At 43.3% G+C, this 26,464-nt stretch overlaps 2 protein-coding genes and 1 long non-coding RNA gene across 3 annotated transcripts in view; 2 read left to right on the top strand and 1 right to left on the bottom strand.

Annotated features, from left to right (window-relative positions):
* The first annotated feature begins 766 nt into the window (after positions 1–766).
* LOC147328580 (E3 ubiquitin-protein ligase TRIM21-like) lies at positions 767–3,763 on the top strand. Its single transcript, XM_086297713.1, has 2 exons — positions 767–994; positions 1,802–3,763. The coding sequence occupies exon 2, from the start codon at positions 1,811–1,813 to the stop codon at positions 3,113–3,115; it is 1,305 nt and encodes a 434-aa protein (XP_086153839.1). The 5' UTR covers positions 767–994; positions 1,802–1,810; the 3' UTR covers positions 3,116–3,763.
* A 989-nt stretch (positions 3,764–4,752) lies between these two features.
* Positions 4,753–26,069, top strand: dtd1 (D-aminoacyl-tRNA deacylase 1). The gene is made up of 6 exons (XM_086297072.1): positions 4,753–4,911; positions 6,267–6,357; positions 7,086–7,321; positions 9,809–9,906; positions 16,143–16,307; positions 22,493–26,069. Exons 1-5 carry the CDS (start codon positions 4,869–4,871, stop codon positions 16,296–16,298), a joined length of 624 nt encoding a protein of 207 aa, XP_086153198.1. The 5' UTR covers positions 4,753–4,868; the 3' UTR covers positions 16,299–16,307; positions 22,493–26,069.
* The window catches only part of LOC147328578 (uncharacterized), a 30,351-nt gene continuing 9,449 nt past the window's right edge, over positions 5,563–26,464 (bottom strand). The window contains exon 3 of the long non-coding RNA XR_015129970.1: positions 5,563–6,323. This is a non-coding gene — a long non-coding RNA (uncharacterized LOC147328578). The remainder of the gene's footprint in view (positions 6,324–26,464) is intronic.

Genomic DNA, 26,464 nt, shown 5'->3' with positions numbered 1-26,464 from the left:
GCCACTTCTCTTACCTGCTGGTGTCACTGGTATCTGCTGTACATGAGGCTGGGAGTGCAGGTGGAGGTGAAACGAGTCACCAACTGTCCAGGAAAACATAGACGAGTCAAGGACTGAAGATACAAGACACAGCAGTATTTGCATCTGATTGATCAGCTTTATGGGAGAAGGAGAAGATCCAGAAAGTGACTGGTGACATTTAAACTGTTATAAATGATTTGTTGGTCTATAATCTATCAGATACATCTGTCATGAATGGCATCAAGCTATTTGGGGCCAGAAAGTACATTCCTATCAAAAGATGGACATGGCGATCTGTTTTTGGCAAAGTGAATTCTTATATCCTTTATTTATACAGGAAGAAGTGTCATAGACGTTAGATCTGCCCAAGAGGGAAGCAGAAATTGGGACAAACATAACATCACAGTAATATAAAGATATTTTAAGCGTCCAAAAGGGAACTCTATTGATTACAATGAATGTACAATAAGACAATAAGTCCTGCGAGCTACAGGTCATTTCTTTATTCTGTTTATAACACCGTAATAAATCATGATAACTACAGTCTATTTGCCAATGTTAGCAAGGGTATGAGGCGTAAAAATAAACATCGAAAACTGCTTTTTGGCACAACACTGGAGAGGAGGACACCTGGTGGTAGATCCGAGGGCTCCACAGGTGAGGTGGAGTTAAAGTCACTGCCCTCTGTGAGCTGTTCCTGGGCTGCAGGTCAAGAGGAGTAAAGACCATCTGCCTCTATACGTTTTTTTATTTAGCCGACACACCCGCTGGTCTGTACACGTCATTTCCTCAAGCTGTTTACCCTCTCAGGTGTGGGTGGAGCTAAACAGCTCACACAGGAAGTGTGTCCAGTCCACTCAAACACTGATGCGCTTTCGGTTTGCGGCATCTGTGCAGCTGATCGAAGACGGCTTTGTTTGTGTCTGCAAACAAATATTAATCGGATTTCTTCGGGAGTTTCCGCCCAGCTTTGGTGAGTCGAGCTGAAAACTCTTAACGCAAACATGAAAATTCAGTTTAGGAAGTTTCAGGGGAGAAGGGGATGTTTGGTGAAAGGTTCCAGGTGTTTGCGCTTCTGTTCTGAGGCTCTGCGTGCAAAGCGCCACGTGATTCACGCATCAGTAAACGGCTTTGTGATCTTAAACAGGGGCGTTTTAAAAGTTTCATTTCAGCCTGTTTGTTTTGGCTCCCTCCCCTTTGGCCAACCTCCAGAAATACTTTGTCCCCTCCATGAGCGCACGGATAAACTACGCGATCAAATATTTAAAACTTTATACCCCCGAAAACAAAGGCTTCTCTGGGGAATCTAAAACAATGCGATGTTTTCAGTTTTGGTTTATGTGTGGAAAGTACTAAAAAAAAAAATGGAAACCTTAGAATCAGTTTCTGAGTCACGTGTCTGATGCTCTATGTTGTTTACATGCTAAAGTAGAAAAAACACCGATTTTGTCCTGTTGTTAACAGACTATTTTTAAAATGTGTTAATATTGAACCCACAAATGCATCAAAGGTGGACGAATAGCAAACCTGAACAACACCTGGCAGAAACTAAGGTAAAACAGTCCACCGTGGAATTTATCCATGACTTAAACTTATAATGGTGAAACAGCGCTGAGATGCTAATGTTGCACAGGTCAGGGAACAAACAGAGCAGAGACGGAAGAAAAGAAATTACAGCAGAACTCAACAGAGAGTTGAGGACAATACAAGAGCTCTGCTTCAGCTCACAGGACGTGTTATTCTGCACTGGGTAACCAGCGTCTTTCCTTTCTGTTCTCAGTGTCCAAACATGGCTGCTGCCGCCTGTCTGCAGACTGAAGATCAGTTTCTGTGCGCCATCTGTCTGGATGTGTTCACCGATCCGGTCAGCACGCCGTGTGGACACAACTTCTGCAAACACTGCATCACTGAACCCGTTGACGCCGACGTCCCGTTCCAGTGTCCCGCCTGCATGAAGATGTTCTACCCAAAGCCTGAGCTGCAGGTCAACACTCTGATCTCTGAGATGGTTGATACCTTCAGACGGGCAGAGCAACGGCCAGCCAGACAGGAAGAAGTTCTCCTTGGGTTAGGCTTAAAACCACTGCCGCTGCTTCTCTGTGTGGTGTTTCTTTCATTACTTTTGGACTGCATGAAATTCAATCATCCTCTGGAAGAAATGAGTAAAGGAGAGAAACTGGTGAAGATGGAGGCTGAAATCCAGCAGACGATCGAGGAGATGCGACTGAAGATTGAGGAGCTCAAACGCTCAGTGGAGCTCGGTAAAGAGGACGCAGACAGAGAGATGACAGATGGTACTCGGGTCTTTGCTGCTCTGAAAGAGTATGTCGAGAAAGGTGAGGCCAAGCTCACGGAGGCCATCAGAGAGAAGCAGAGACAAACAGAGCTGCAGGCTGAAGGCTTCATCAGAAAGATGGAGCAGGACATCCGTGAGCTGAAGAAGAGGAAGACGGAGGTGGAGCTGCTCTCTGTGCTTCAGCTGGAGGAAACTGCAGAGATGAAGGAGAAACTACCCAAGATGCTCGCCATGGCCAAGCTGAGGAGGGCCCAGAGCTACGCAGTGGACGTGACACTCGATCCAGACACAGCAAATGCTTACCTCTTCCTGTCTGATGATGAGAAACAAGTACATGATACCTATTGGGAGAAAGCTCTTCCCTACAACTCAGAGAGATTTTTTTACAGTGCTGCTGTTTTAGGAAAACAGAGTTTCTCTTCAGGCAGATTTTATTTTGAGGTTCAGGTTGAAGGAAAGGGCGAGTGGACTTTGGGAGTGGCCAGAGAGTCGATCAACAGGAGGGAAGACATCACACCGAGACCTGCAGCCGGTTTCTGGACTGTAGGCCTGAGTAATGGAAATAAATACAAAGCTGGCCCTGATGTCGCTCTCTCTCTGCAGTCTGCTCCTAAGAAGGTGGGGGTGTTTGTGGATTATGAGGATGGCCTGGTCTCCTTTTATGACGTTGATACTGCAGCTCTGATCTACTCCTTTACTGGCTGCTCCTTCACTGAGAAACTCTACCCATACTTCAGTCCTGGACTGGAAAATGATGGTTGGAACTCTGCACCTCTGATCATCACCCCCGTCAATTAAAGAGGGCTCATTGTGCTTTTCTGTCTTTACTTTCATCAACAACAGGCGATTCTGATATTCACCTTCAATTGACAGACTTTGGCTATTTATACTAAACCTCACCAGCAAGATCCCAGGACCTCCATCACTCAGACTTGGAGGTGCTGACGCTCGTAGTGCCACGTTCATGTTGAACGTCACCCTCCTCACCTCGACTACACACTTGATTAGCACAAACACAATCTGAGACAAGGCATGACCCTGCCTGAGTCCAGATCAACCAGGGCCATGCCTTGGTCCAGGATCTTCCAATAACATGATGATGTGATTGCTATTAGAATTCCCAGCAGTCATGTGCCCACTGAGCTTCACCAGCTCAACATCACCACTGGGTCCACCAGCACTGGATGAAAGGATGAATTTAGTACATTTACTCTAGTACTTCACTGAAGTAAAGTTTTAATGTACTTGTACTTTCTTTGAGTAATCCTCTGTATTTTGGGTGAAAATACTGTATTTTGTCCTCTGTGTGTGTAACCAGACCCTAACTGACTAAATGTCGGACAAGGTGTGTGTTTGTGTGTATTTTCCAACTTTCTTGCCACAATAAACAAAAAAGAAAAAGAAGTTTGACTTTGTGGTCTTTCATCATGGTCCCCTCATCGTGTAGTCATCTCTGTTTGGGTTACTGTCAGAAATCAGTGTTAGGTCATTAGCATCCACGTGTCAAAAACACTGGTATTTCTGGGGGTAAAACTTTAAAATGTTGTAAACTGAACTTCATCAATTTATTTTAAAGTTTTTATTTGGGGTTTTAAAACCTGCTCATGTATTCTGCTGTATTATTATTGATAAATCAAAACGGCAGCATAAGAAGGAATTAAAATAATATCCAACTGCAACATTAAGTTAATCCCATACAGCTGATCCAATAAAGGAATTCTTTACTTTAGGCCCTTTAAGACTTTAAAACTTTTGTTCTGGCTCTTACTTTACAAGCATTATGATTTTTCTTTAACAGATACTCTATTCTAGCTTCTTTCAGCCCACTGTAAAGGAGGATTTCAATACAACGCAATGATTAAACTCACTTGCAAACACTTTTGATGTGATGACATCTATATGAGGGTGCAGCAGAGCTCCTTCTCCCTCAGACTGATTCAACCTCACTGCCATAAAGAACGCTTTAGGAAATCTTTCCTACAGATTGAAGCATGCTTTTGTATTATACCTTCATGCTGCTGTTTTTTTAGTTATACATATTATTTATTAATCCAATTTGCACTTCTTCTTCATTGTTTTTAACTACATTTTTGTTTTATCACACTGCAAGAATTTGTTTACAACAGTCTCATAGTATAAACCTCTTACTTTGTTGTTTATTTGTTGTGTATTGTACACTGTACGATTTTATTCTTTATCATGCTGCTGTAACACAAAAGTTTAACCTTGTGGGATCAATAAAGCATCTATCTGTCTATTAAAGTAGGCTGTACTCCCCTTAGGTGCAGCATGTGTGCATGCAGGTTCACCTTCACGGTTTTCTGGGTAACTAAGGTTTTATTAATTTCACTCTTGCTTTATCCACTCTGACAGCTCGCAGTAAAAACTGTCAGCTGTAAAAGTCTCGCGTGGGCTTTAATAAATTCCTCCCTGTACGCTTGAATCTCAGGACCCGTGTTACCGGTTTCAACCACCAGGGGGAGACATCGTGCCGTGCGCTCTGTTGATTCCCGGAAGTTGTGACAGTGTGCTCCCCAACACAACCACAACAATGAAAGCTATCATTCAGAGAGTCACGAAGGCGAGTGTGACAGGTAAGCTTTAACCTGAGCGCGGCTGCTGCATTTTGAGAATGTATTTAAACTCGAGCCTGCTCACAGCTTCCGCTCGTTTCCGTCGCCGACACGTCGCCTTAGCTAAGCTAGCAGGGTTAGCATTAGCCAGCAGAGTGAATGCAGAATGAATGCAGCAGAGCTGTTGTCTCTCCAGCTGTCAGCCGCTGCTGGAGCTCAGAGGGGCGTGATAGCAGTGAACATGTCCTGTATGTCTGCGGGGCTGACGGCTGAGCGACAGACGTCACGGCTGGCGACTGTTCTCCGACAGCCGGCCACCTGTCAGCCTCTGCTAGCTGCCGGTGTGCAACAGTAACAACAGCTGGAGAGCAAACAGTTCACAAAAACACGCTCATATATGCGTGGTTACATTTTATTTCTCAGTCTATATTATTTTCTCACGCTAAGAAAGTGCGTTTAAAAATGTCTACAGTGCTGATTTAACCGGTCAGTTTTTATTTTTCTCCTAAATATGCTTAAAAAGTACAAAGTCAAGTCATAATTCTCACAATCTATCGCAATAAAGAAAATCAGTCAAATCCATCTACATGTTTATTGTGTGGGAAACATGACGTCCTCTAGAGCTCTCTACAGTGGATCATCATTTGATCCTACCCTAGTATCTGTCACACCAACCCTCTGTACGTCCTCCTTCACTACATCCATGAGTCTTCTCTGTGGTCTTCCTCTCTTCTTCCTGCCTGGCAGCTCCATCTTCAGCATCCTTTGTCCAGTATATACAGCATGACTCTTAGTAGCTAGAAGAGCAGAGGTTAGAGCAGCTGGCCAGTAAGCAACAGGCTGCTGGTGTGAGTCTCTGTTCAGATGCTGACATCTCTGACATGGCTCATTTTGTCATGTAAAAAAAAATAAGTAAAATGAACAAAAAGCTGAAGAAACGAATATTAAAGACACAAATTTGATGGTTTCTACAGTTTGAATAATGGCAAGAATTGATGTTTGCACATATCTTCTGTAGGGCATGCATCTGTGTGAGAGATTACATTGAATGGATTCTGAGACATGCGTTGGTATAATTTCGGTGCACAGAAGGCCAAAGTGACCCTCAGACAGTCAAGTAGAACGCGTTTACCGCTAGGTTTAAATCAGTTCCAAGTATCCAAGACGAAAAACAAATTCACTGCAGTTGCAAATATCCACACATGTCCAAAGCTGCCTGTAATGCTTTTATAGAAACTTGAAAATGAACAAATTTTGAGGATGTAAAAACATAAAATCTCCTTTGTCTGATTTCTTCAAGTTGGTTGTGATCTCTGTGGGCACGGCGTTGCCTGATATCTCTGTGCCAGTGTTCATTTTGTTGTGCTTTCTTGCAGTGGGCGAGGAGCAGATCAGCTCGATCGGACGTGGACTGTGTGTGCTGCTGGGCATATCTGTGGAGGACACGCAGAGGGATGCTGAGTACATGTGAGTGCAGAAAGCAGAAAGTACACCCTGAGATCTCAAACACTGTAATTTCATCATAAAAAGAAGGGAAATCTAAATAAACTAAAAGCACACAGTCAAAATAATAAAACATTTATGCAAAAATTAAATGTCTTCAATGATTCTGATCCGGTCGATCTACGTCCCTGCCCTCACCTATGGCCGCGAGCTGTGGGTAGTGACCGAAAGAACGAGATCGCGGATACAAGCGGCAGAAATGAGCTTCCTCCGAAGGGTGGCTGGCCTCTCCCTTAGAGATAGGGTGAGAAGTTCGGCCATCTGGGAGGGGCTCAGAGTAGAGCCGCTGCTGCTCCACATCGAAAGGAGCCAGCTGAGGTGGTTTGGGCATCTGACAAGGATGCCCCCTGGGTGAGGTGTCCCGGGCATGTCCCACCGGGAGGAGGCCCCGGGGCAGACCCAGGACACGCTGGAGAGATTATATCTCTCGGCTGGCCTGGGAACGCCTTGGTGTTCCCCCGGATAAGCTGGAGGAGGTGGCTGGGGAGAGGGAGGTCTGGGCGTCTCTGCTTAGGCTGCTGCCCCCGCGACCCGGCCTCGGATAAAGCGGATGAAGATGGATGGATGGCTATTGTCACCGTTGACTGAATTGAAAACAGAAAGTGTAAAATAAATAAAAACAAAGATTAATATAAAATACAGAAGTGTAGGAGAGGCTGCTTACTGTGTTGTTCTCATCTTTGTGTTTTCAGGGTGCGTAAGATCCTGAACCTGAGGCTGTTCGAGGACGAGCACGGCCGAGCGTGGAGCAAAAGTGTCATGGAGCGAGACTTTGAGGTTCTGTGTGTGAGCCAGTTCACCCTGCAGTGCATCCTGAAGGGCAACAAGCCGGACTTCCACTCGGCCATGCCCGCAGAACTCGCTCAGCCTTTCTACGACAGCATGCTGGAGAACATGAGGAGCACCCACAAACCGGAGCTCATTAAAGGTGGGTCAAACAGAGGCGTAGGGCCACCACAGCAAAGCCTTCTTTTTGACTATAAAACACTGTGACTGAAAGCTGTGGACACCGGTTTGACTCTTTAAACTGCAGTAGCAGTTTAAGATTAAAATCTTTATTAAAAGCAGCTGTTAATGGGACTCTGATGTGAAGCGAGTCAGATTAATGTTAGACGTGTGCGACTAATCGAGTCTAAGATCGCTGCTTTGTTAGTCGGTTAAACAGATTGTTCCTACTTTATTGATGCGTGTCAGCAGTTGGCAAAAGCTGCGACTCTAACGACCAGCAGAGCCTCTTCCTCTCTGGTATGGTACGATGTGAAGGGTCAGACATGAACTATAAACCACTGCAATACTTTGAAGTAGGAAATGAGTGGCTGTGTGAGAGGCGTGTGGATGCCAGCCTGCAGAGAGTGAAGGTTAAAGTTAGCACTGCTAACGTTAGCTGTTAAACAGCCATGTTTAGCCTCGTGCTTGGGCTGGGTTCAGTTTTAAATGCTTTCAGTGTGTTTGCTGACTAGTTGACTACATCCCTAGTTTGAATCTTACAATATTTAACATTAACTTTAAATAAATTCCTCCAGCTTCTCAAGTAGTTCTGTTGCTGGTGACCAGTTTACTTGTCCAAAAGTAAGAAACACTGTCCATATGAACATGTGGTTATTTAAGAGAATGAATGAAACTGAATAATATTCTTTGATAATCCAGTTATTCTCAGATGCCGCTGAGATGTTTATCTCTTTTTGCTGATGTTAACGTTGCAAACACTCAGACTGCGGTTGGATTGCTGCGTGTGCTAACATTAGCAGTGCTAGGATCCGTAGCATCCACATGCTTCTTTGGTCAAATGGTTAAATCAAACGCTAGTTTTCTCTGATAAATCGAACCAGCACCTGTCCATTTTCTACTTTAAATGCAGACCTGCGCTGGTTTATGCAGCTGTCGTCTGCCCGACTTTCCACCTCGCTTTTTTACAACTTCCTATCACAGAGAGCGGGTCTCAGGTGTCTGCGGGTGCTACAGATGTTGGAGGATAGTGTTGTTAAATTACAGGACGAGCCGGTGACCAGTAATGTACGTTCATAAAAAGGGAAGAAGAATTGCTTTAACTGACTTGTGGTGCTCAATAATGATGTTTAATCGTCTAATCGACTATTTCTAAACATCCATAATATCACAAGACATGCATGCATGCAGCAAGAAGAACAAAAGCTGTGCTCATGTTTATGCAGGTGGCTCAGTAACATTTCATTAACACATGATGTAGGACTTTGGAATTGATGCCATAGGTGTGTCTGCAAGCAGGCTGAGGGGTAGCACCGATGGTTGCAGGTATTTTCAGGTTTGTTATAAAGCATGCTTCATCTCGATGAACCCTCTGCTCCACCTGAGTGTCAGATTCATCCAGAGATCACACAGTTCCCTGTAATTTCCAGCAGAAGAGTAAAAAACATATCATACCCATCAGCTGCTTACCTTTAATCTGAATTGTCATGCTGTGTGTGAAGAAAAACGGCTGCGTGAAACCTTCACGCTGATATTTTGGTTAGCGGGTTACCCGCTCCCTCGTCAGGCCTGCTTGTTGTGGAGCTGCTAATTTGTGCTGCTTTAGTTAAAAAGCTGGTCATTAATGAAATGAACTAGCTGCACTCTAATTAGCACATAGCTATTTCATCCTCAACACTCAACGCCCCTCTCAGTAAATCCAGCCCTTCATCATCTTCACTGCCCCACTTTAAAGTCCTCTGATTTTTGCCCCCTGCTGGAGTTTAGGTCTGGATATTGATATTGAGCTGATAGCTGCTGTTTCTAGCTAAGATGGATTATTTTAATTAAAAAAAAATAGCCACAGTCTGTTGGCGGTCTTTTCAGAGACCAGTCTTAATAGAGTCCCAGGAGGCTGCAGGACGGCATGGCTGAAAAATGCCTGTTACCTGATACAAAGCTAATTGGAAACAAAAGGTCAAAGGTCACAGCTATTGCCACACACTTATGGGCCTGGACTAGTGATCCTGCTCCCTGCTATTTAATTGCCCGTATTCCCATCTCGGTGTAAGGTTACAGCAGTTTAGGCGGTGGATCATCGTGGTGACGCGCTGGTGACGCGCTGGCAATGACGGTGGCGGTGAACTGGGTCAGCCCACCGGGGAGCAGGTGAGGAGAACACCATGTCCCAGCGAGGGAGGTGTAGGGCTTCTTAATTAGGAAGCCTTCCGCCTCCCCCTCCAGAGAGAAAATGCGATGATGCAGCGCTTTTTCCACCGCGGCCCAACGGCTTCATTGTGCAGATGGTGTCATTAATCTCGTGGACTCGGTGGAAGAAAGGAGAACATTTGAGAAACTTCCTGTCCTCGCACCTCTCCGTCGCCTTTGTCCCCAATGTCTCAAAGCTCCACGTCACATCGTGAAACATCAAGTGCTGATGCCTGTAAACTGTAATCTCTATTCATTTGTCTTCCTGGTTTTATCATTGTAGATGGGAAGTTTGGGGCTCGCATGCAGGTCCACATTCAAAACGACGGACCGGTCACCATCGAACTGACATCACCGACTGGACCCACAGACCCCAAACAGGTACATCACTCGGCACGAAGCTTTAAAGACTCATCTTAATACCTCAGATACCACTGGCCGCTGCCTTTCCTCCAATGTGCAGTGCCTGCAGGAGTCTACCTGTTACCGATCACCTGTCATGTTTGTATACGAGTTAGATAACAAGGAGACCTTTCATATGCTGTTACTTGTACTGAGCAGCAACTCTCCCACTTTGTCAGATGACTTTTCAAAGTTTGCCCAAATTGCATTTTTCATGCAAGTTTTCTCCAGTGAATGATCAGAAAAAGCTCCAGTATCAATGCTTGTTTCTGTTCCTCTACATTAAAGACATGAAATTGCTGCAGTTTATTGAAACTAGGATGCGTCCCGTGACAATGATGCTCAGAGGAAATCAAAATTTCACATGGATACCTCCCTGTACTTACATTAAAAAAATAAAAAATAAGGTGACTAAGAAAGCACCGATTTTCGACAGACTCCCGTCTCTCTGTACTTTGAGGGCCTGTAACTCTGGTGCATCTAATCAAGGCATGCAACATTTTTTTGAATATAGTCACACTCCAAAAAGTTACTGCACAAAAAAAAAATTTAAAAAAATCAGCTGATTCTGAGAGGGTCAGCAGGGAGGAGCTCCCTAATTTGTCAGTGTGAAGGAGTTCATTTCTATTGTACCACCAGGTGGCGGTGTTTGCTCTCCTCTCATGTACAGACTCTTGATTCTTATGCTACAGATTTTTGTTGTTGTTTCTTTTTTAAAATGAGTGAAATAAGAAGCATCCATTATTTATACCCTTCAGGTTTCTTGAAGTTTGTTTTATTTTTAGTTTATTTTGCTTGATTTTGTGTGATTTATACGAATACTGTTCAATATCTGACTGACTAAAATTAAATCTAAGATTTATAAAGTCATGCATCCTTAGATCTGAGTTTGAAAGAGTCACACAGAGGTTATTTTTAAAATCCACAAATGCTTCGAATTTAAGCAAAGTGAAACTCGAGGAAAGAAAACAATATAAAAATTATATCCAATAACATCTATAAATCCAGCCAGTTAAATGAATATTAGAAGTATAATACACAAAGTAGTGTGTTGTGTGGATGCGTCTGCATGTGGGAAAACCTATCATCTCACTCAAAGTCACAAACTCACAGATCATTGCTGCCCAGCTGATCGTTTTGGTTTTATAACTCACAATCTTTCCACAAATGCAATAAAAATTCAACAAAATAAAGTAAAATATTAGAAAAGTAAAACACACTAAATTAGCTTACTTATTTTTACTTATTTCTTTTATTTTTTCATCCATATGAGACACCCGTGTGACTGATCTACCATTGAACAGGCCCCACGCTTTTATTTTGAAGGTTCAGTTACTGCTAACTTGCTGGCTGTAGCCCTTCATGTAAGATGTGCCCCTGTCGTTATGCTGATGTGCTCGTGGTTTGTTTCACTTGCAAAGCTAGTGCTTTTTAGGCTGGGTGTTAAGTTTGCAGAATTCCAGGATCCCAAATCCCAAATTAAGGATTCAAGAAAAACAATCTAGATTTGAGAAAGCAGAAAACAAAACTTTAAGCTCTCAGACAGCAGCCACGATTAACGTGTGTCACCCCCACGGAGCCGCGCTGATTCACTGATATCTCACTATCACTCAGTCGCCTCCGTGAAGGAGCTGAAAAGTCCCCCATTTGTTTTAGGTGTGTGTGTGTGTGTGTGTGTGTGTGTGTGTGTGTGTGTGTGTGTGTGTGAGATAGAGAGAGACAGGGTGTTATGTGTGGGTTTGAGATGATTGGCACCATCGGCCCACATGCTCACGCTCTCCCTCTGCTGTACCTGTCCAGGCTGTAACTGTTTGCTCCAGGAAACCAGAGTCAAACCAGGATGCCTCCTTTCTAAAGGGATGGTTTTATTCTGAAAGTGTGCGCTGTGATCTGAAAGGGTTAGTATATCATTTTGATTGCATGCAGGGAGCTTTGACAGGTTTTCATGCTCGGTGCTTTTAGGGAAAGCGACATCAGTGTGGTGCTGGATGAAAAGTACATTAGCAGGTGATTCATTTTAGCTTCTGAGAAGTCTTGATATGAGTACAGAGGACCAGCTCCAGGGGACTGAAAGCACCAGAGCTGAATTAAATTAACAGTTTTGAAGTTTCATTTTCTTATTTTTTTTCTTATTATTTTACCTTTTTAAATAAACTAAAATGAAGGAAAGGTTCCAGAGCCAATCCAGGATTTTCTATTTGTTTAAAACACATAAAACAAACTTCTTTTAGCTTCATTTAGTCCTAATTTTCACCTTCACTCAAAGTGTCCCCTCAAAATATAAACTGATCTTTATTCTTAAGATCATCCTGTACCACAACCCAATGCTTCTTCAGTGACTTTGTATTTCATTGATTCTTTGCCTTTAAGTGTTTTCTCGCCACATCGCTTGTTAAGAAAACAAACACCGTTACAGGACGGCTGTGAAAATCTGAACTGTGAACAGAGATGTACTTCATAAATTTATCCCCAAATCCTGCTACATCTGTAAATCTTCATCTTCCTCCTGCCTGTTTTTGCAAAATGTCCCTTTTTTTTTTTTTTAAAGCAAGCTATTTTTATAAAACCAATTAACACTGCAGCAGATGATTTATTAACATGCAGCTGTAACTAATATTTATCTTTTCTTTGCAAGTCCGTTTTGCATCATTGATGCATTTTTGCTTTCTTTCATTTTTTTAATTGAAGCAAAAACTTTGTTGATTGATCAGTTTGTCAGGTTTTAATTTCAGTCACAATTTTTGTGTTTCGACAACTATTAAAACAAGATAACTGAGATCAAATTCTTATTTTGAAGAAAAGTCCAGGTTCACTCCTCATTTTTTTTTAAGGCTGGATCAAGCTACATGATCATGGTCTCATTCGTGATTTGTTCAACTTTGGATTTACTCGATTTTCTCTGCAGTGATTCTGTGAACGAGTCATGAAATGTTTTTGGTTTTTTTTTGGTTTTTTTTTTTGTGCATTTAACCGCTGATTTATGAATGAATAAGAGTCAAGTAATGGAGATAGAAATCAGTGCAAAAGTGGACGGTCTCCTGCAGCGACAGGATGTTTCTCAGCTCCTTCTGCCACCAGAACGAGCTTCGTGCAGCCTTCCTGAATTCTGCTCACTTCTGTGGAGCCCAGTTAGCGTCCTTATGCCTTGGCTGCAGGCAGGCTTTGGCTGCTCTCCCCTTGGTGGACTTGGCTTGCTTGCCCAAAGGGAGGGATATTAAGCAGTCCTCAGAATTTTAATCTTGTCTGTTTGGGATGTTTTGCTGTGGGGGCTGAGGAACCAAAGCCAAGACTGAACATGAGGGATAAAAGGCCAGCCAATAGGCTACGCTTGGCACGGGGTGGGAAATGAAGCAACAGCCAGCAGACACTGTTCCTTTCTTTCCATGAATCAGGGATTTAGTCCACCACAGGGTCAAGCGGCCAGCAAACAATAGAGTTATCCAGAGCAATGAAAATCATCCAGTTTTGGATGTTCTCTTTGGGAAGCTGGAGGCTGCAGCCTGATGGCAGAGGGCTCCAGAGTTTTTCTGTTTGTTCACCTTACTGTTGGTGCATTTTGATTTAGGCTGTGGGCTGAAACCCAACATTCACAGGAGTTACATAATGTTTGATCATGCTAAGCTTTCACTGGGTTGGAGATCAGAGTTTTGGGTTTGGACGGAGCTTTAGTGTTGGAGTTATAAACAGATATCTTTGTGCACTACCACGGTGTTATATCAAACAATCAAGATGTGACTGAAGCACAGCTTTAATTCAAGGGGATTAACAAAAGTATTGTATTAACTGTTTAGAATTTTTTTTAAAATGTACATAGACGCCATTTTCAGAGGTTTAAAAGCAATTGAGTTGACCTACAACCAGTGTTATGGACATGTGAGGAGTTCATTCAAGTGTTGAACTTATATTTGGTAACAGTTCACTGGAACTCTGAATGTGAGGTCCAAAGAGATGGAGATGCAAGAGAAGGAAACAATCATTAGACTGAAGGACAAAATGCACCTATTAGAGAGAGCAAACACATCAGCAGTGTTAAAAATTAACATTCTTACAAAGATGAAATGCACCAATCAGCTCAGCAATCACAAAAGGCCTGAAGGACCACAGAAGACTACAAAAGTACATGATGACAGAACGATTTTCACGGTTAAGAAAAAAACATCTAAGTCAAGAACACTCTCGAGTAGGTAGACGCATCTCTTTCAGTCTACAATCAATTGAAATGAAATGCAGAGGAAACCAGTCGTTTACAGCTAGATGCAAACCGCTGGTTACACAGGAAGAACGGGGAGGCTTGATTAGATTTGTACATTTGTACAGATTTGTACAACTCCCAGGCCACGGACCGGTACTGGTCTGTGAGTCATTTGGTACCAGGCCGCGAGAGTTGAAGCTCGGATGTGAAATTGATGGTTTTCAGGGTTTTTATCGTTTTTATCTGTAACTTGGTTTCTCTGGGTCTTTTCCCGTGTGTTATGAATAAATCTTCCCTTTTTTGGTACCGGTACTGGTTTTATCTTGTTGTATTTATCCACGACACCTTAAAGGCTGGTCCGTGAAAATATTGTCAGACATAAACCGGTCCGTGACGCAAAAAAAGTTGGGGAACGCTGTTTTAGACGACACGGTTCTGGAAAAAATAATTCTTTGAAAAGAAGAAACAAAGATTAACTTGTGAAAGAATGACAAGTGTGGAGAAGAAGAGGAACAGCTCCTGATCTAAAGCATACCACATCATCTGTCAAACACATTGGAGGTCACATTATTGCATGCGCGTGTGGAACCATGTCATTTGCTTTTATTGATGACGTGAGTGCTGATAGGAGCAGCAGGATGGATTTTGGAGTGTGCAGGGCTGCACTCTGCTCAGATTCAGCCAACTGCTGCAGAACTGATTAGACCGAGCTTCCCAGTGCCAGTGGATAATGACCCAAAGCAAACTGTAAAAGGAACCTGAGAGATCTCTAAGGCAAAGAAATGGGATATTCTTTGATGGCCAAGTTAACCACCTGATCTCAACCCAATAGAGCATGCTGTTCAGTTATTAACTGGATGCAGAGAGACCCACAAACAAGCAGCAACTGGAGGCATAATTAGCAAAATGGTGTCACTTTCCAGATACTCACTGATCTGACCGATATCATCAACAAAGACAACAGCAGGCCTAGTTTCTTACCACAGCATGTTAATGGGTTCAGCTGGGAATAACAGTCTTTTTTGTACTCGTTGAATAATGTAATGTCTTATGCAATGCTTTGGATTTTTAAGATGACATGTAGTTCATAAATATTTCTCCTACAACCATAAAAGTTTTACCATCTGTGTTTCCAGACTATCTTGGATGTCAGGTAGCATACCTACTTCATCATCACTGTGGAGTGATGTTTATGAACCGTGAAGATGAGGGAGGAGCGGTTTTTGATCAGTAGAGTTGTCTGACTAGTTGTGCTGAGTGGCAGCATGAAGGGCTATTTTGAAAAGAGGGAGTGCGTGCAGTCACAACAATAGACTCATTGAGGGGATCATATGACAGCTCGGAATAGCTCTGAATGCCGAGAGAATAGAAGTAGTCATGTATCACAAATGTGGAGTGCTGGCCCGGGCCTCTTTTTCTTTGTTTAATTAATTGTTGTAATTGTCATGCATGTCAGGATCTTTGGGTGAATACTGAGATTACTGCAAAGGTCATGATCTGCAAGTCATGATGCAGCATGTTCATGGTGGGACCACAGAGCCACCAGGAGGCCCAGATGAGTCAGGTTTCAGTCGCAGAGTAGGAAAAGGGAAATGTTACAGTTTTAGAAATAAGAATCCATAAATTATTATTACTTATTCTAACTATCCTCTGTCTACGATGTAATGTGACCGGGTTGTTTGTCTGCTTGTTAGCAGGTGGGGGAAAAAAGCTTATGGCCAGACTTGCATGAAAATATTATTCTTAGGAGCCGGACTCGATCGAAATCTGGATCTGGATTCAGGAATATTTGGAAGGATTCTTTTTGATTACATCATCTACGGCTCACATTACCTGTGGTGTACCACAAGGATCAGTCTTAGGGCCTATTTAACTTTCTACTTATATGCTTCCACTTGTGTAAATTTTACAAAACCACAATGTGTGTGTCCCGTGAGAGCTCTGATCTTAAAAGCTTAGCTGCTGTTTTAAACTGCTTGTTGTCTTTCTGACCCAGCCGTTTTGCTTTCTTGTATTTTCTCAGCTATCAAAGCAGGAAAAGCAGCAGCAGAGGAAAGAGAAGACGCGCTCCAAGGGTCCCTCAGAGTCCGGCAGGGAGAAGGGCGCCCAGCGTTCTCGACAGGACCCCAACGCCAGCAGTGGGGCAGAGGGGGACGTGTCTTCGGAGAGGGAGCCTTAGGTCATCAAGGTGAACGGGAAATATGCACACACACACATGCAGTCAGGTACAGTTACGCTCAGGCGTGTCTGTCTAATTTAGTCTTTAGAATTTGTCAATCATTTCCCACTAAATAAAGGCTCATCTTAAAGGGGACGCCCCATGCTGTTATCTGTTATCAGTCTGTGCACAAAGAGCACCTGTGAGACAAAAGCTCAGGCTTCACACTGCTCTAACCGCTCAGTTTCACATTGTTTTTCTACTCTTGCAAATATATGATGTCATAGAAGGAGGATGTGGTTATCTCAGGCACACGGCTCTGACTGTAAGTAAAAGGCTTGCACGCACCTGCTGTTCATACTTTCTACACAATATTCAAAAACAATTTAAACAAAAAAAAGTTGACATTTCTAGTCTAATTCTAACTCTTAGTATTTGCTTCTGCACAGTCGTCATCTCAGAGCTGCAGTTATTGTTTTTTTGGCCGTTGTGGAGGCAGCTCCCACAACTTTGGAGTAGTGATGTAACCTGGAAAGCTCCTCCAGCCTTGGCAGAAGGAAGTTCATAAATTGATCCAAGAAATTAAAGAAACAAACCAAGTGTAAATATGGAAACGTGTCTGCCAAGGCTGGTACCACTGAAACTTCATTAGAGCCACAACAGGACAGCTTGCCGGCCGACTTAATTACCCTGCATGCTCGTCCACGCACGTCACTTTGTTTATGTGTGTGCGAGGTTGTGGGTAGTTGTGTTTAGTGTGCGGTTCTCCTGGAAAGGTCACAGCAAACAGGATATCAAGCTCATAAAATGGCTTTTTACTTGCTGCAACAGCTTTTAGTGACCATATGGAGAGCTGAGCGTCTGGGCTGGCGTGTCTTTTCTGCTCGACTTTTTTTGGGAGGGTGGGGGTTTGGAAACGGCACGGGAGGATGATGCATTGTGAGCCAGAAAGTATCCCAGGATGGAGATCTGTGATGGAGTTGTTTCAGGCACATAATTAATTTAAAAACAAGCTTTTAAAATTAGTCATGTTTTGGAAATTTGGAAGGAGGTGGAGTTTTTTAATAACTCATCTGCTTGCATTTTTGTAAAACTCAGAGTTAGCGATGTGGCTACTTTGAGGTGTGTGCTAACACAGCTGTAAGCACTAGCTGTCTGCTAAGCCTCACATCTGCTAGTTAGTGACTTCTTATTATTAGTTGGATAATAGTAAATCTGCTGTGTTGCGCAGACCATCAAAGACCACCTGGGTTATGGGAAGTGAAATTGCAGTATTTTAGGTAGTGGATCGGTACAAACCCCACTGGGATAGTTGGGACACTTCCTGAAAATCCAAGAAAAACTAAAACCTGATTCTCCTCCTCATGATGTGCTGGATATTTTCAAAGGGAGACAGATCAGGACTGCAGTCAAGCACACAGACTCCATGTCTACGAAGCCAGGTTTTTCCAATGAGGCCTGGCATTGTCCTACACACGGAGTTCCTGGGAAAAGACGATAATTTCCTGATGGGAGCATATGTCTGTCTAAAATTCCTCCTCCTCGTAGTGCCTTCACATATGTGCAAAGCCCCCATGCTACGGGCACTGGTGCACGTTGAGCCGTGAACTCATGTGACCACAGGACACGTTTCCATTGTTGCTCGCTCCATCTCGGATGAGCTTGGGCCCAGAACTCACTGATGTTTCTGCACAAAGTTGTTGGAGTGTGTTGCAAGCATCTAAATGTGTTTAAGAGATAAAATTAAGTTTAAGTGGAAAAAACATTTAAAATCTTTTCTTTGTCCTTTTGTCTGTTAAATAAATGTTCAAGTGTATGACGAAAAAGCCGATTTTAGTTTTATTCCCAATTTTTCTGGAAATCTGGTGTATCTGTATGTATATAATGCTTTACTACTTATACTGAGCAGTCAAAGCATTTCTAAACTGCAGTATTTTTTGTATAACTCTAATTATGGAAACAGAGTTATACCTTTAAACAGCATTTCCTGTGCTTACCTGGTTTTAGGTCCTTTTAAATTTGCTGAAACTCTGAGAACAAAATGGCTTTGCATCTGTGCAAGATCATTTTTGTCTTTTGCACTGTCAACAAATGCAGTCACCTCCCAAAAATAGTTATGTCCCATTTATAATATTAGTGTATGGTGTCATGTGCAATATGGCGCCCTTAAATCTGCAGTGAGAAGCAGTTACAGTTGTTCTTGTTTTCCACATCTCCCTTTTTCCATCTGTGCCTGATCTCTTTGTTTTTGTTGACATTGCGGTGAAACTCAGCAACCTTCATGAGAGACAGACCTGTTTGTTTCTCATTTTGTGCTTCTTATTGCAGTGTTGGGGGTGGTTTGGTGTGGGGGGGTATGTTTTGGGGGGTTGTTCTTATTTGCCTTGAGTATTTGTTTACTAGTGCAAAAACAGACGAGTTCTGGGAGAACAGAGATGGGGAGGCATTGAGTCAGCTCTCTCTGTGTCCCCCTCTGCTCTCCCTGCTGAGGCTGCAGGCTCCTGCAGCACAGCTCCTCTCCCTCTGTGAACCCTCTGGCAGACGTGCATTAATGGATATGCCCTCAAACTGGCAGCAATGCTTCCTGATCCTTGTGCTCAAAGATGGGGCAGTGCAGTTAGCTGCATTCAGACAAAAGCATGACTGACACCAGAGAGGTGAGATTAATGGGTTGGTGAGGTATCACAAGCTTAAATCAGTTTCACTGTCACGAAGGTGGCTCTCATTACCATAGTAACTTAAGTTGAACACATAAGCTGGTCTGGAGCAAGTAATGTCAATCACATGGCAGCAACTCAATGCATTTAAGCATGCTGACCTGCTGAAGTGCAACCTGAGCTGGGCTGGTCGGCTTCAGAAACTGCTGATCTGAACTGCAGAAGAGTATCTCTCAGTGTACAGCACATCAAACCTTGAAGCTGATGGGCCACAGCAGCAGAAGACCACACCCTCTGGCAATTTAGCCTGAGAGCGTGAATCCATCAATGGTTCAGGCTGCTACTAGTGTAATGGTGTGGGAGATGCCAACAATGCTTAGTACCAACTGAGATAACCAACTAAAAACCGATAAAAACCCTGAAAACTATACATTTCACACCCGAGCTTCAACTCTCGCGGCCCGGTACCAAACGATTCACGGGGGTTGGGGATTGCTGGCCTACCTGGGTGCTGTTGCCGAGCATCTTCTGATGGCTCATTCCAGCAGCTCACATCATCTGAGTTCACTGTGCTCAAGTTGTCACAAAGGTCACCAAATCTAAATCCAGTAGAACACCTTTGGGTGTTCATTTGACAAATCTGGAGCTACTGTGTGATGCTGTCGTGTTGATGTGGACAAAATCTCTGAGGAAAGCTTCCAGCGGTTTGTTGAATCTGTGTCATGTTGAGTTAAGGCAGGTTTAAAGGCAAACAAGGGGCCAACCCTGTACTACAAAGGTGTGTCTAATGAAGTGGACACTAAATGTAAAATCTATTGAGGAAATATGTGGTGTAGAAGTAATCCGTAGAGTCGAACCTTACTGACGTCTCTCGATTGGAGTAGGCGGCACTCAGTCACTTTTGAGCAGGAGATTATGACACGCCAAACACCCTGAGCCAGAAGTGGAAAACCTGATCCCAAAGTTTTAGACTTTTATTGACTAAATCAGCATTTTCATATCTTGTATGGGGAAAAAAACTCTGGAGTGATCCTCATCCAGTCACCTGATAGCTGCTGTTAGCTTCTAATGGCTTAAAACCTCCATCAAAACATCTGCAGGTGCAATGTTATTATGTCCTCCCTGAACTCCTCCACAGCGGGGGAGGATGCAGTGTAATCCTCAGGTTTTGGAGGCTTCAGCACCTTGTTACATAAGGTCTGACCAGAAGCCAGGGATGAGGGGGAAATGTGAGAGGAAAGGGAGTGGTTTTTTGTTTTTGTTTTTTTTTTGATAAGGTGACTGTTATTTGGATTTTGGAGTGAGAGAGTGCACACACAGCACCTCGGGAAGTGTGTGTGTGCTGTAGTGAAAGAGAGGGATGGGTGGAAGAAAGAGGAAAAAGGACAGCGGCCTTGCTTGCTTAGCTCTGTAGCTGCATGTTTTATAGAGAGAACTGGTGCTCCCCAGGTTTGCTTTGCGTGACTTAAACATGAGCCGTGCTCGACTTCCATCGAATAATTTGCGACAGCCCTCCATTATCTTCTCTGCTCGTCCTTCCTGTCTGCAACGCTCTAATTTCAAAATAGAGTTATGTTAAGTTATCAGTACAGGAAGGTTTCAGCTGCCGTGAAGAGGTTCCAGCTGTAGCTGTTCTCAGGACTGTCGGAGATGTTCACACCACACGTAACTGCATCTTTAAATTTAGCTTTCATTGCTACCGTCAGCGTTTTTGTGCAGATCTTTTAATATGATGCAGACTTTTGAATTTGTCTGTTCACCTAAAATGGAAGCTGCACTTTAAACCTCCAGGAATTTTTACTTCTTTTCATTTTAACAGGAATAAAATGGGAAAGTAACAAATAAGGCCAAAGTCTGTGGGGGGGGAAAGCGTCCATGCTTAGCTTTGAATGGCTTATTTTAGTCCATAAAGATATTGCTGTCGATATAATCTTGCTTTTTGTGTTAGTTGGTTTTTAAAGATTTATCTTAAAGATTTTTAGTCTTAATCTGACCAGACATGAAAGCAGAGAGAGAGTGGTAGGAAACCACACCCCTGCAGTGGCTTTTAGTATATAGGTCCCCCACTCAAACCATAGACCATCTTTTAGAAAAGATTATTCTTTTTTTGTACCAATTTGGGCTTTAGATTGTGATCTTTGGAGTGTCCCAGTCCATAAATACCATAATCTGTGCAGATTAGGTCCGTGTGTGTCTGCTGTCTGAGCAGGATGGAGCTCAGGATTAAACCATTGTCTTTTTTATGCCCTACATTGTTATTTTATTTTAATTTTCTTGAGGTATCAAAACCCGATGTCATCATTTCTTGATTTTAGTTATCTTGGCTGGAGCTGAATACACAGCTCCAGCCAAGATAACTAAAAACGAGACTTCACCCAACAAAATTCCTAGTGGATAAACCAACTATGAGCATATCATAAGAATCTCATGGAATATTCACAGGTATGTTTCATCTGTTTTCTGATAATAAATATATTATTAAAAGAAAACAAAAAGACCTGCGAGCTTCTATCCTCCAAGCTCGGGTCCTCTACCAGAGGCCTGGGAGCTTGAGGGTCCTGCGCAGTATCTTAGCTGCTCCCAGGACTGCGCTCTTCTGGACAGAGATCTCTGATGTTGTTCCCGGGATCTGCTGGAGCCACTCGCCTAGCTTGGGAGTCACTGCACCGAGTGGTCCGATTACCACTGGGAGCACCGTTACCTTCACCCTCCGCATCTTCTCCATCTCTTCTCTGAGCCCTTGGTATTTCTCCAGCTTCTCATGCTCCTTCTTCCTGATATTGCTGTCATTGGGAACCGCTACATCGATCACTACGGCCGTCTTCTTCTGTTTGTCTACCACCACTATGTCCGGTTGGTTAGCCACCACCATTTTGTCCGTCTGTATCTGGAAGTCCCACAGGATCTTAGCTCGGTCATTCTCCACCACCCTAGGCAGCATCTCCCATTTTGACCTCGGGACTTCCAGGTTATACTCAGCACAGATGTTTCTGTATGCTATACCAGCCACTTGGTTATGGCGTTCCATGTATGCCCTGTCTGAGAAGGCAGCTGGATAGCGTGGTAGTAAGACTTGCACACCTTTGGAACGGGAGTTGTGGGTTTGATTCCCGAATGCTAACCAAGCCTACCTCAGACATGAGCGAGAGAGATAAATATGAAGCTGAACCGGGGGGTGAAATTGATTTCATTGTAGTTCTTAACAGAGCTTAAATGTGTTTTTCATCCTGAACTTTCACATGGATATTTTCTGCCCAATAAATATGCTTTGAGGACTCAAAAAGGCTTAAGAAAATTCCAAAGCGCTACATTTTGACTCCTATAAACATAAAGGTGCTGTAACCCTGATAATGTTGATGGTTTCAGGGTCTAATTTCACAGGGCTTAATTACATTTGCTAAAGTTGCTATGCAACAAAGATCAGCTCATCCTGTGGGGGTCACATGGGAAGATTTTTCCACATTTGGTTGATCTTCTGTAATGATGTGAATGACTGTGTAATGACTGAGAGAGTATGAAGAAAAAGAGTTTAAACTACTGCTGTTTCGTGTCTTGCAGATGTCGTACTGGGGACATGACGGTGAGCCCAGTTTCCTCAGGAAGGCCTTAAACCTCAGCGACTCTTTCACCTGATCCTGGACTGTCCTTCCTGTTTGGAAATCAGCAGGATTCGTTCAGCCTGTTTCAGACATCGTCCCCTTGGCCTCTCTCCTCCACACTCAGATAGGACCGGCTACATGTAGCAAAGATGATGTCTGGCCACATGACACTGCACAGTTTTCTTAGATTTGCGAGGGGAGGGGAGGCGTGGGTAATGGCAACATCATAAAACCGTGCAGCCCAGTAGCTTTATGTGCTCGGCTTTCCTTTTCCCTTCGCTCCCTTTCTTTCCATCGTTTCATGTTTCTGCCGCCATCTGTCTCTTTGTCTTTTGCTTTCTCTCTGTCTGTTCTGACTTAGTCTCTGTTTAGAGACATGACTCTGACCCTGAAGCACAGCTCAGCTCCGAGTTTATACTGCAGGAACATCATGGTAGTGAGAATGTACCAAGCTTGTTATATATTGTGACACTTGTCAAATTTTTGAGGTCTAAGAGGTTATTTTACCTTTTTGAGTAGCAGATTTTGTTTAAGGTCAAACTGAAGTTGCTACCACCGTCTGCTCTGTAAAAGAAATGGCCCTGTTGTTTGTAGCTGGACAAGTTTACGTTTCATATGCAAAGACTTGAGATGAAACTTCTGTAAAGTCAGTCATTGGTTAGTGAAGTCCTCAAGCTCAGTCTTTTTGGCCTTACCTTCTTAATTTGAAACTAAATGTGCACCTGGATCCTGCTTTCTCCTAATTCTGGCTGTAAATTTGTAAAATGATCATCATGTTTTAGTAAAGAAGACCGAAAAATATCAGCGGAGCACATAAACACATCACCAGTATTTACTTTTCCTTCTTTCTTTTTTTTAAATTTGAGATCACTGATGAATTTTTCCCACACTGATTTCTGTACAAATGGACTGCTTTTTTAGCAGCTAGTTGAGTCGCCCCCTGCTGGCCTTTTGCATGGTCTTCACTTTCTGGAATCAGAAGCTACGTCACTAATAAGTAGACAGCAGTCTGCAGCAACACCCCACAAAAGCTTCAAACAACAGCCTGCATTAAATCTCCAGCTACATGTAAGCACGATGCTGCACGCCGACTTGCTAAGTTAGCTAACAAACATCCACTGGGTAAAAGCGCATTGCCAACAACATTAGTTTGGCTAACCAGCCGAGTCTTGGCTAACTACTGTCTGCTAGCAACTTAGTGACGTAGCATAAAGATGGCTGTGTATCATGTACTCATTTAGCGGCGCACATTTGTTAACATTATCTGCTTGCACTGACTCAGCTTTCACTGAAACATGAATGGTAACCAACTAACTCAGAGGCTGCCAGAGTGGATTTGATGCCCCAAATCATTATTGTCTCTTCATTAACAGAAATAAGAATAGCTTTACACTTTAAAATCACTTTGACTAGACTACAGCAGACGGAGATGTGATTTCAGTTGGACTTTAAATGCTAAAATGTGACCTGTGTCTCAGTCTGTTCCTCAATTTATTGACCCACTCAGTGGGAATGACTCTAGAAAGGGTGCTGCAGTCGATTGTAAGACCAGGATCGAGTTTCTGCGACTGCCCCATTCACCTGTGCTTTACACCTGCGGAGAGGGGCCAGCTGCACCTCACTATCAGTGTGACCGGACCAACTCTGACATCAGCTATTTATTCATGTTTCTCATTGTGACGCTGTCCTGCTGTCACTCGACAGATCTGAATGTACGTTTTGTTGTCATTTTTATAAAGGTGTAAGAAAGAAGCGTCTCTCTGTTTGTGTGTTGCATTCTGCTCATTTTAATGCAAACCGCAGGGATGCTTGGCCTTATTTCTACTTTCAGCATCACCACCTGGCCTCTGTACTGTCCCAACTTTAGTTTTCTTCTTTTTTTGGTTGGCTATTCCTGGCCAACCATGCTATACCCCTCTCATCCCTTTCCTTCTGATTTGAGATTGCGGTGGAGAGGAAGAGGAGCTGCTGCATCCTGGATATGGGAGCTATCTGAGAGGGAAGACATGACCCAGATATGTCTGCTAGCTAGCTACCTAGCCTTGGTGTTTCAAACTGCTAGAACTGCAGCTTTCCTCTGCAGTGGCTGCATTGTGATCCCAATGCCAGAGGAAGGAGGAGGTAGGCTGTGTGGGTTATTGACCAGGGGAGGGCTGGTGCAGGACAGATGTCTCGCTGTGGGGAATCACCTGTTTGCGTGTGTGGATGTGGACGTCCTGAGCTGCTGGGCAGGGCAGTGGGTGCGGTGTGAGGCGGACATGGGAAACTGGGTTAAATTCCAGGCATTCTCCTACATCTGAAGCCGCACTGTTTCTGGTTTGTCTTTTCTACAACTTATCTTACATCTTGTGTGTGTGAGCGAGTCCTTTGCCAAGCCTACTGGCTATGGAAAAACAATTTAACTGGATTTAATTTGTTGCCCCCCTCCTCCTCCCCACCCACCCACTCCTCCTCCTTCCTCTTCCCTCCTTCCCCACAGTTATTTCTTACGTCTGGGAGGTTGGGGGAATTCAGCTTGTTTAGTAACTCCGTGCAGAGTCTGATGTAGCTTTGGAGGTTAGACAGGCCCGGTTTCATGGCAGCTTAAAGGCCTCGAATCATGTTGGCATCATCACGAGAGAGTAAACAATTCCCAACTGATTTAGAAGAACGTTTTCCAGGACACATCAGAAACCGATGTAGAAGTGTCACTCGTATCCTGGTTGCCTTTAGATCACTCTGGGCTCTTTGCTCTAAAGGGTTAATAAGGCACAATGAAACCAGTTGCCTAGAGCCCTGACCACTTTTTTCCATTCTTGCTGGAAAGTTTCCAGTGCTATTTATATGAAACCTCAGGCCCCACAATCAAGCAACCCACTTGGCCGGGATCAAGTATTATCCATTATCCCGAAATTCAGCTTCACTCAAAGAGTACTGCATTAAAAAACCATCAGAAATGGCAGAGACATGCTGGAATCGGTGGTCCGTATCATCTCTGTGGACACAGAACTATCTGCAGTGAACAAGTAGGCAACATGTACAAGCAGCACCGGAGAAATCAATCCACATGACCTAACGACTGTTGTATAACCAAAGAAAATACAGCACATCTAATCTGCCCCGGATCTGATAGATGTGTAGTAAAAGACCAGATATGTGAAGAGAACCAAACTGGGTTTTTTTTATTCTTTTCAAATCCATGTTCACAGGGGCCGATGTTTAGTTTTGACCATAATATCATCATATTTTAAAGTAAGATTAATACCGGTATTATTTACAGAAGCCTTGAAGGCGTAGTCAAAGTGTTCGGCTCTGTGTGAGTGAGTGGTTTAAGTGAAAACTACAACTTAAGAACTCTATACTACTATTATTGTTCAATTTTCTGTGAGTATAAGCTGTTTAATGTGGTCTTATTAAAACACAATCCCAGGAGAGGGCAGTCAACGACACAACTGAACCCATCAAACATCTGCAGCTTATCAGGAGACACAAACACACAAATACAGTGCATGGTTGCTCTTTTATTCACACTTTAATAAAGGTTTCTAATAAAAGATGGATTTGCCTTTCCTTGTTTCTGTCACATATTCACTGTTACAACACTGTACATGTATGTACTGTATCTGTACATGGTAAACATGGTAAACACGTCCAAAGTTAAAAACTGTGTGGCTCAGAGGATGAAATTTGGGTCAATTTTGCGCTGTCTTCTTTTTATGAGGGGCAGTCAATCAGAAGACAGTTGGGTTGCAGGGGGGAGGAGCCAAACTGAATGTGTGCTGTGTTGTAGCTTTTGGCTCATCGTTAGCTAGCACCCTTGTATCCAGGGGTGAGGTATAAAATATGAATCCCTGTAGAGTTACTATAGATACAAAAAAAAAAACCACACCTTTAAAACAGGTGATAAATTCTGTGGTAAAGTTGGAGAATTAACACGCGAGTCTGTGGGGAC

The sequence above is a fragment of the Aulonocara sp. 'chitande type north' Nkhata Bay genome, linkage group LG6 (genome assembly GCF_057382095.1).
Source record: "Aulonocara sp. 'chitande type north' Nkhata Bay isolate Kocher_YH1m ecotype deep benthic linkage group LG6, A_spYH_male_GT1.1, whole genome shotgun sequence".
Lineage (NCBI taxonomy): Eukaryota > Metazoa > Chordata > Actinopteri > Cichliformes > Cichlidae > Aulonocara > Aulonocara sp. 'chitande type north' Nkhata Bay.
This window is presented reverse-complemented; position numbering and strand designations above follow the sequence as displayed.

What these genes read in the sequence shown, in the direction of transcription:
- LOC147328580 (XM_086297713.1), top strand. Translation starts at nt 1,811, where the DNA reads ATGGCTGCTGCCGCCTGTCTGCAGACTGAAGATCAGTTTCTGTGCGCC.
- dtd1 (XM_086297072.1), top strand. Translation starts at nt 4,869, where the DNA reads ATGAAAGCTATCATTCAGAGAGTCACGAAGGCGAGTGTGACAG. An exon ending in CACGAAGGCGAGTGTGACAG is followed by an intron (nt 4,912 to 6,266) that starts GTAAGCTTTAAC and finishes GCTTTCTTGCAG; the next exon opens with TGGGCGAGGAGCAGATCAGC. An exon ending in CAGAGGGATGCTGAGTACAT is followed by an intron (nt 6,358 to 7,085) that starts GTGAGTGCAGAA and finishes TTGTGTTTTCAG; the next exon opens with GGTGCGTAAGATCCTGAACC.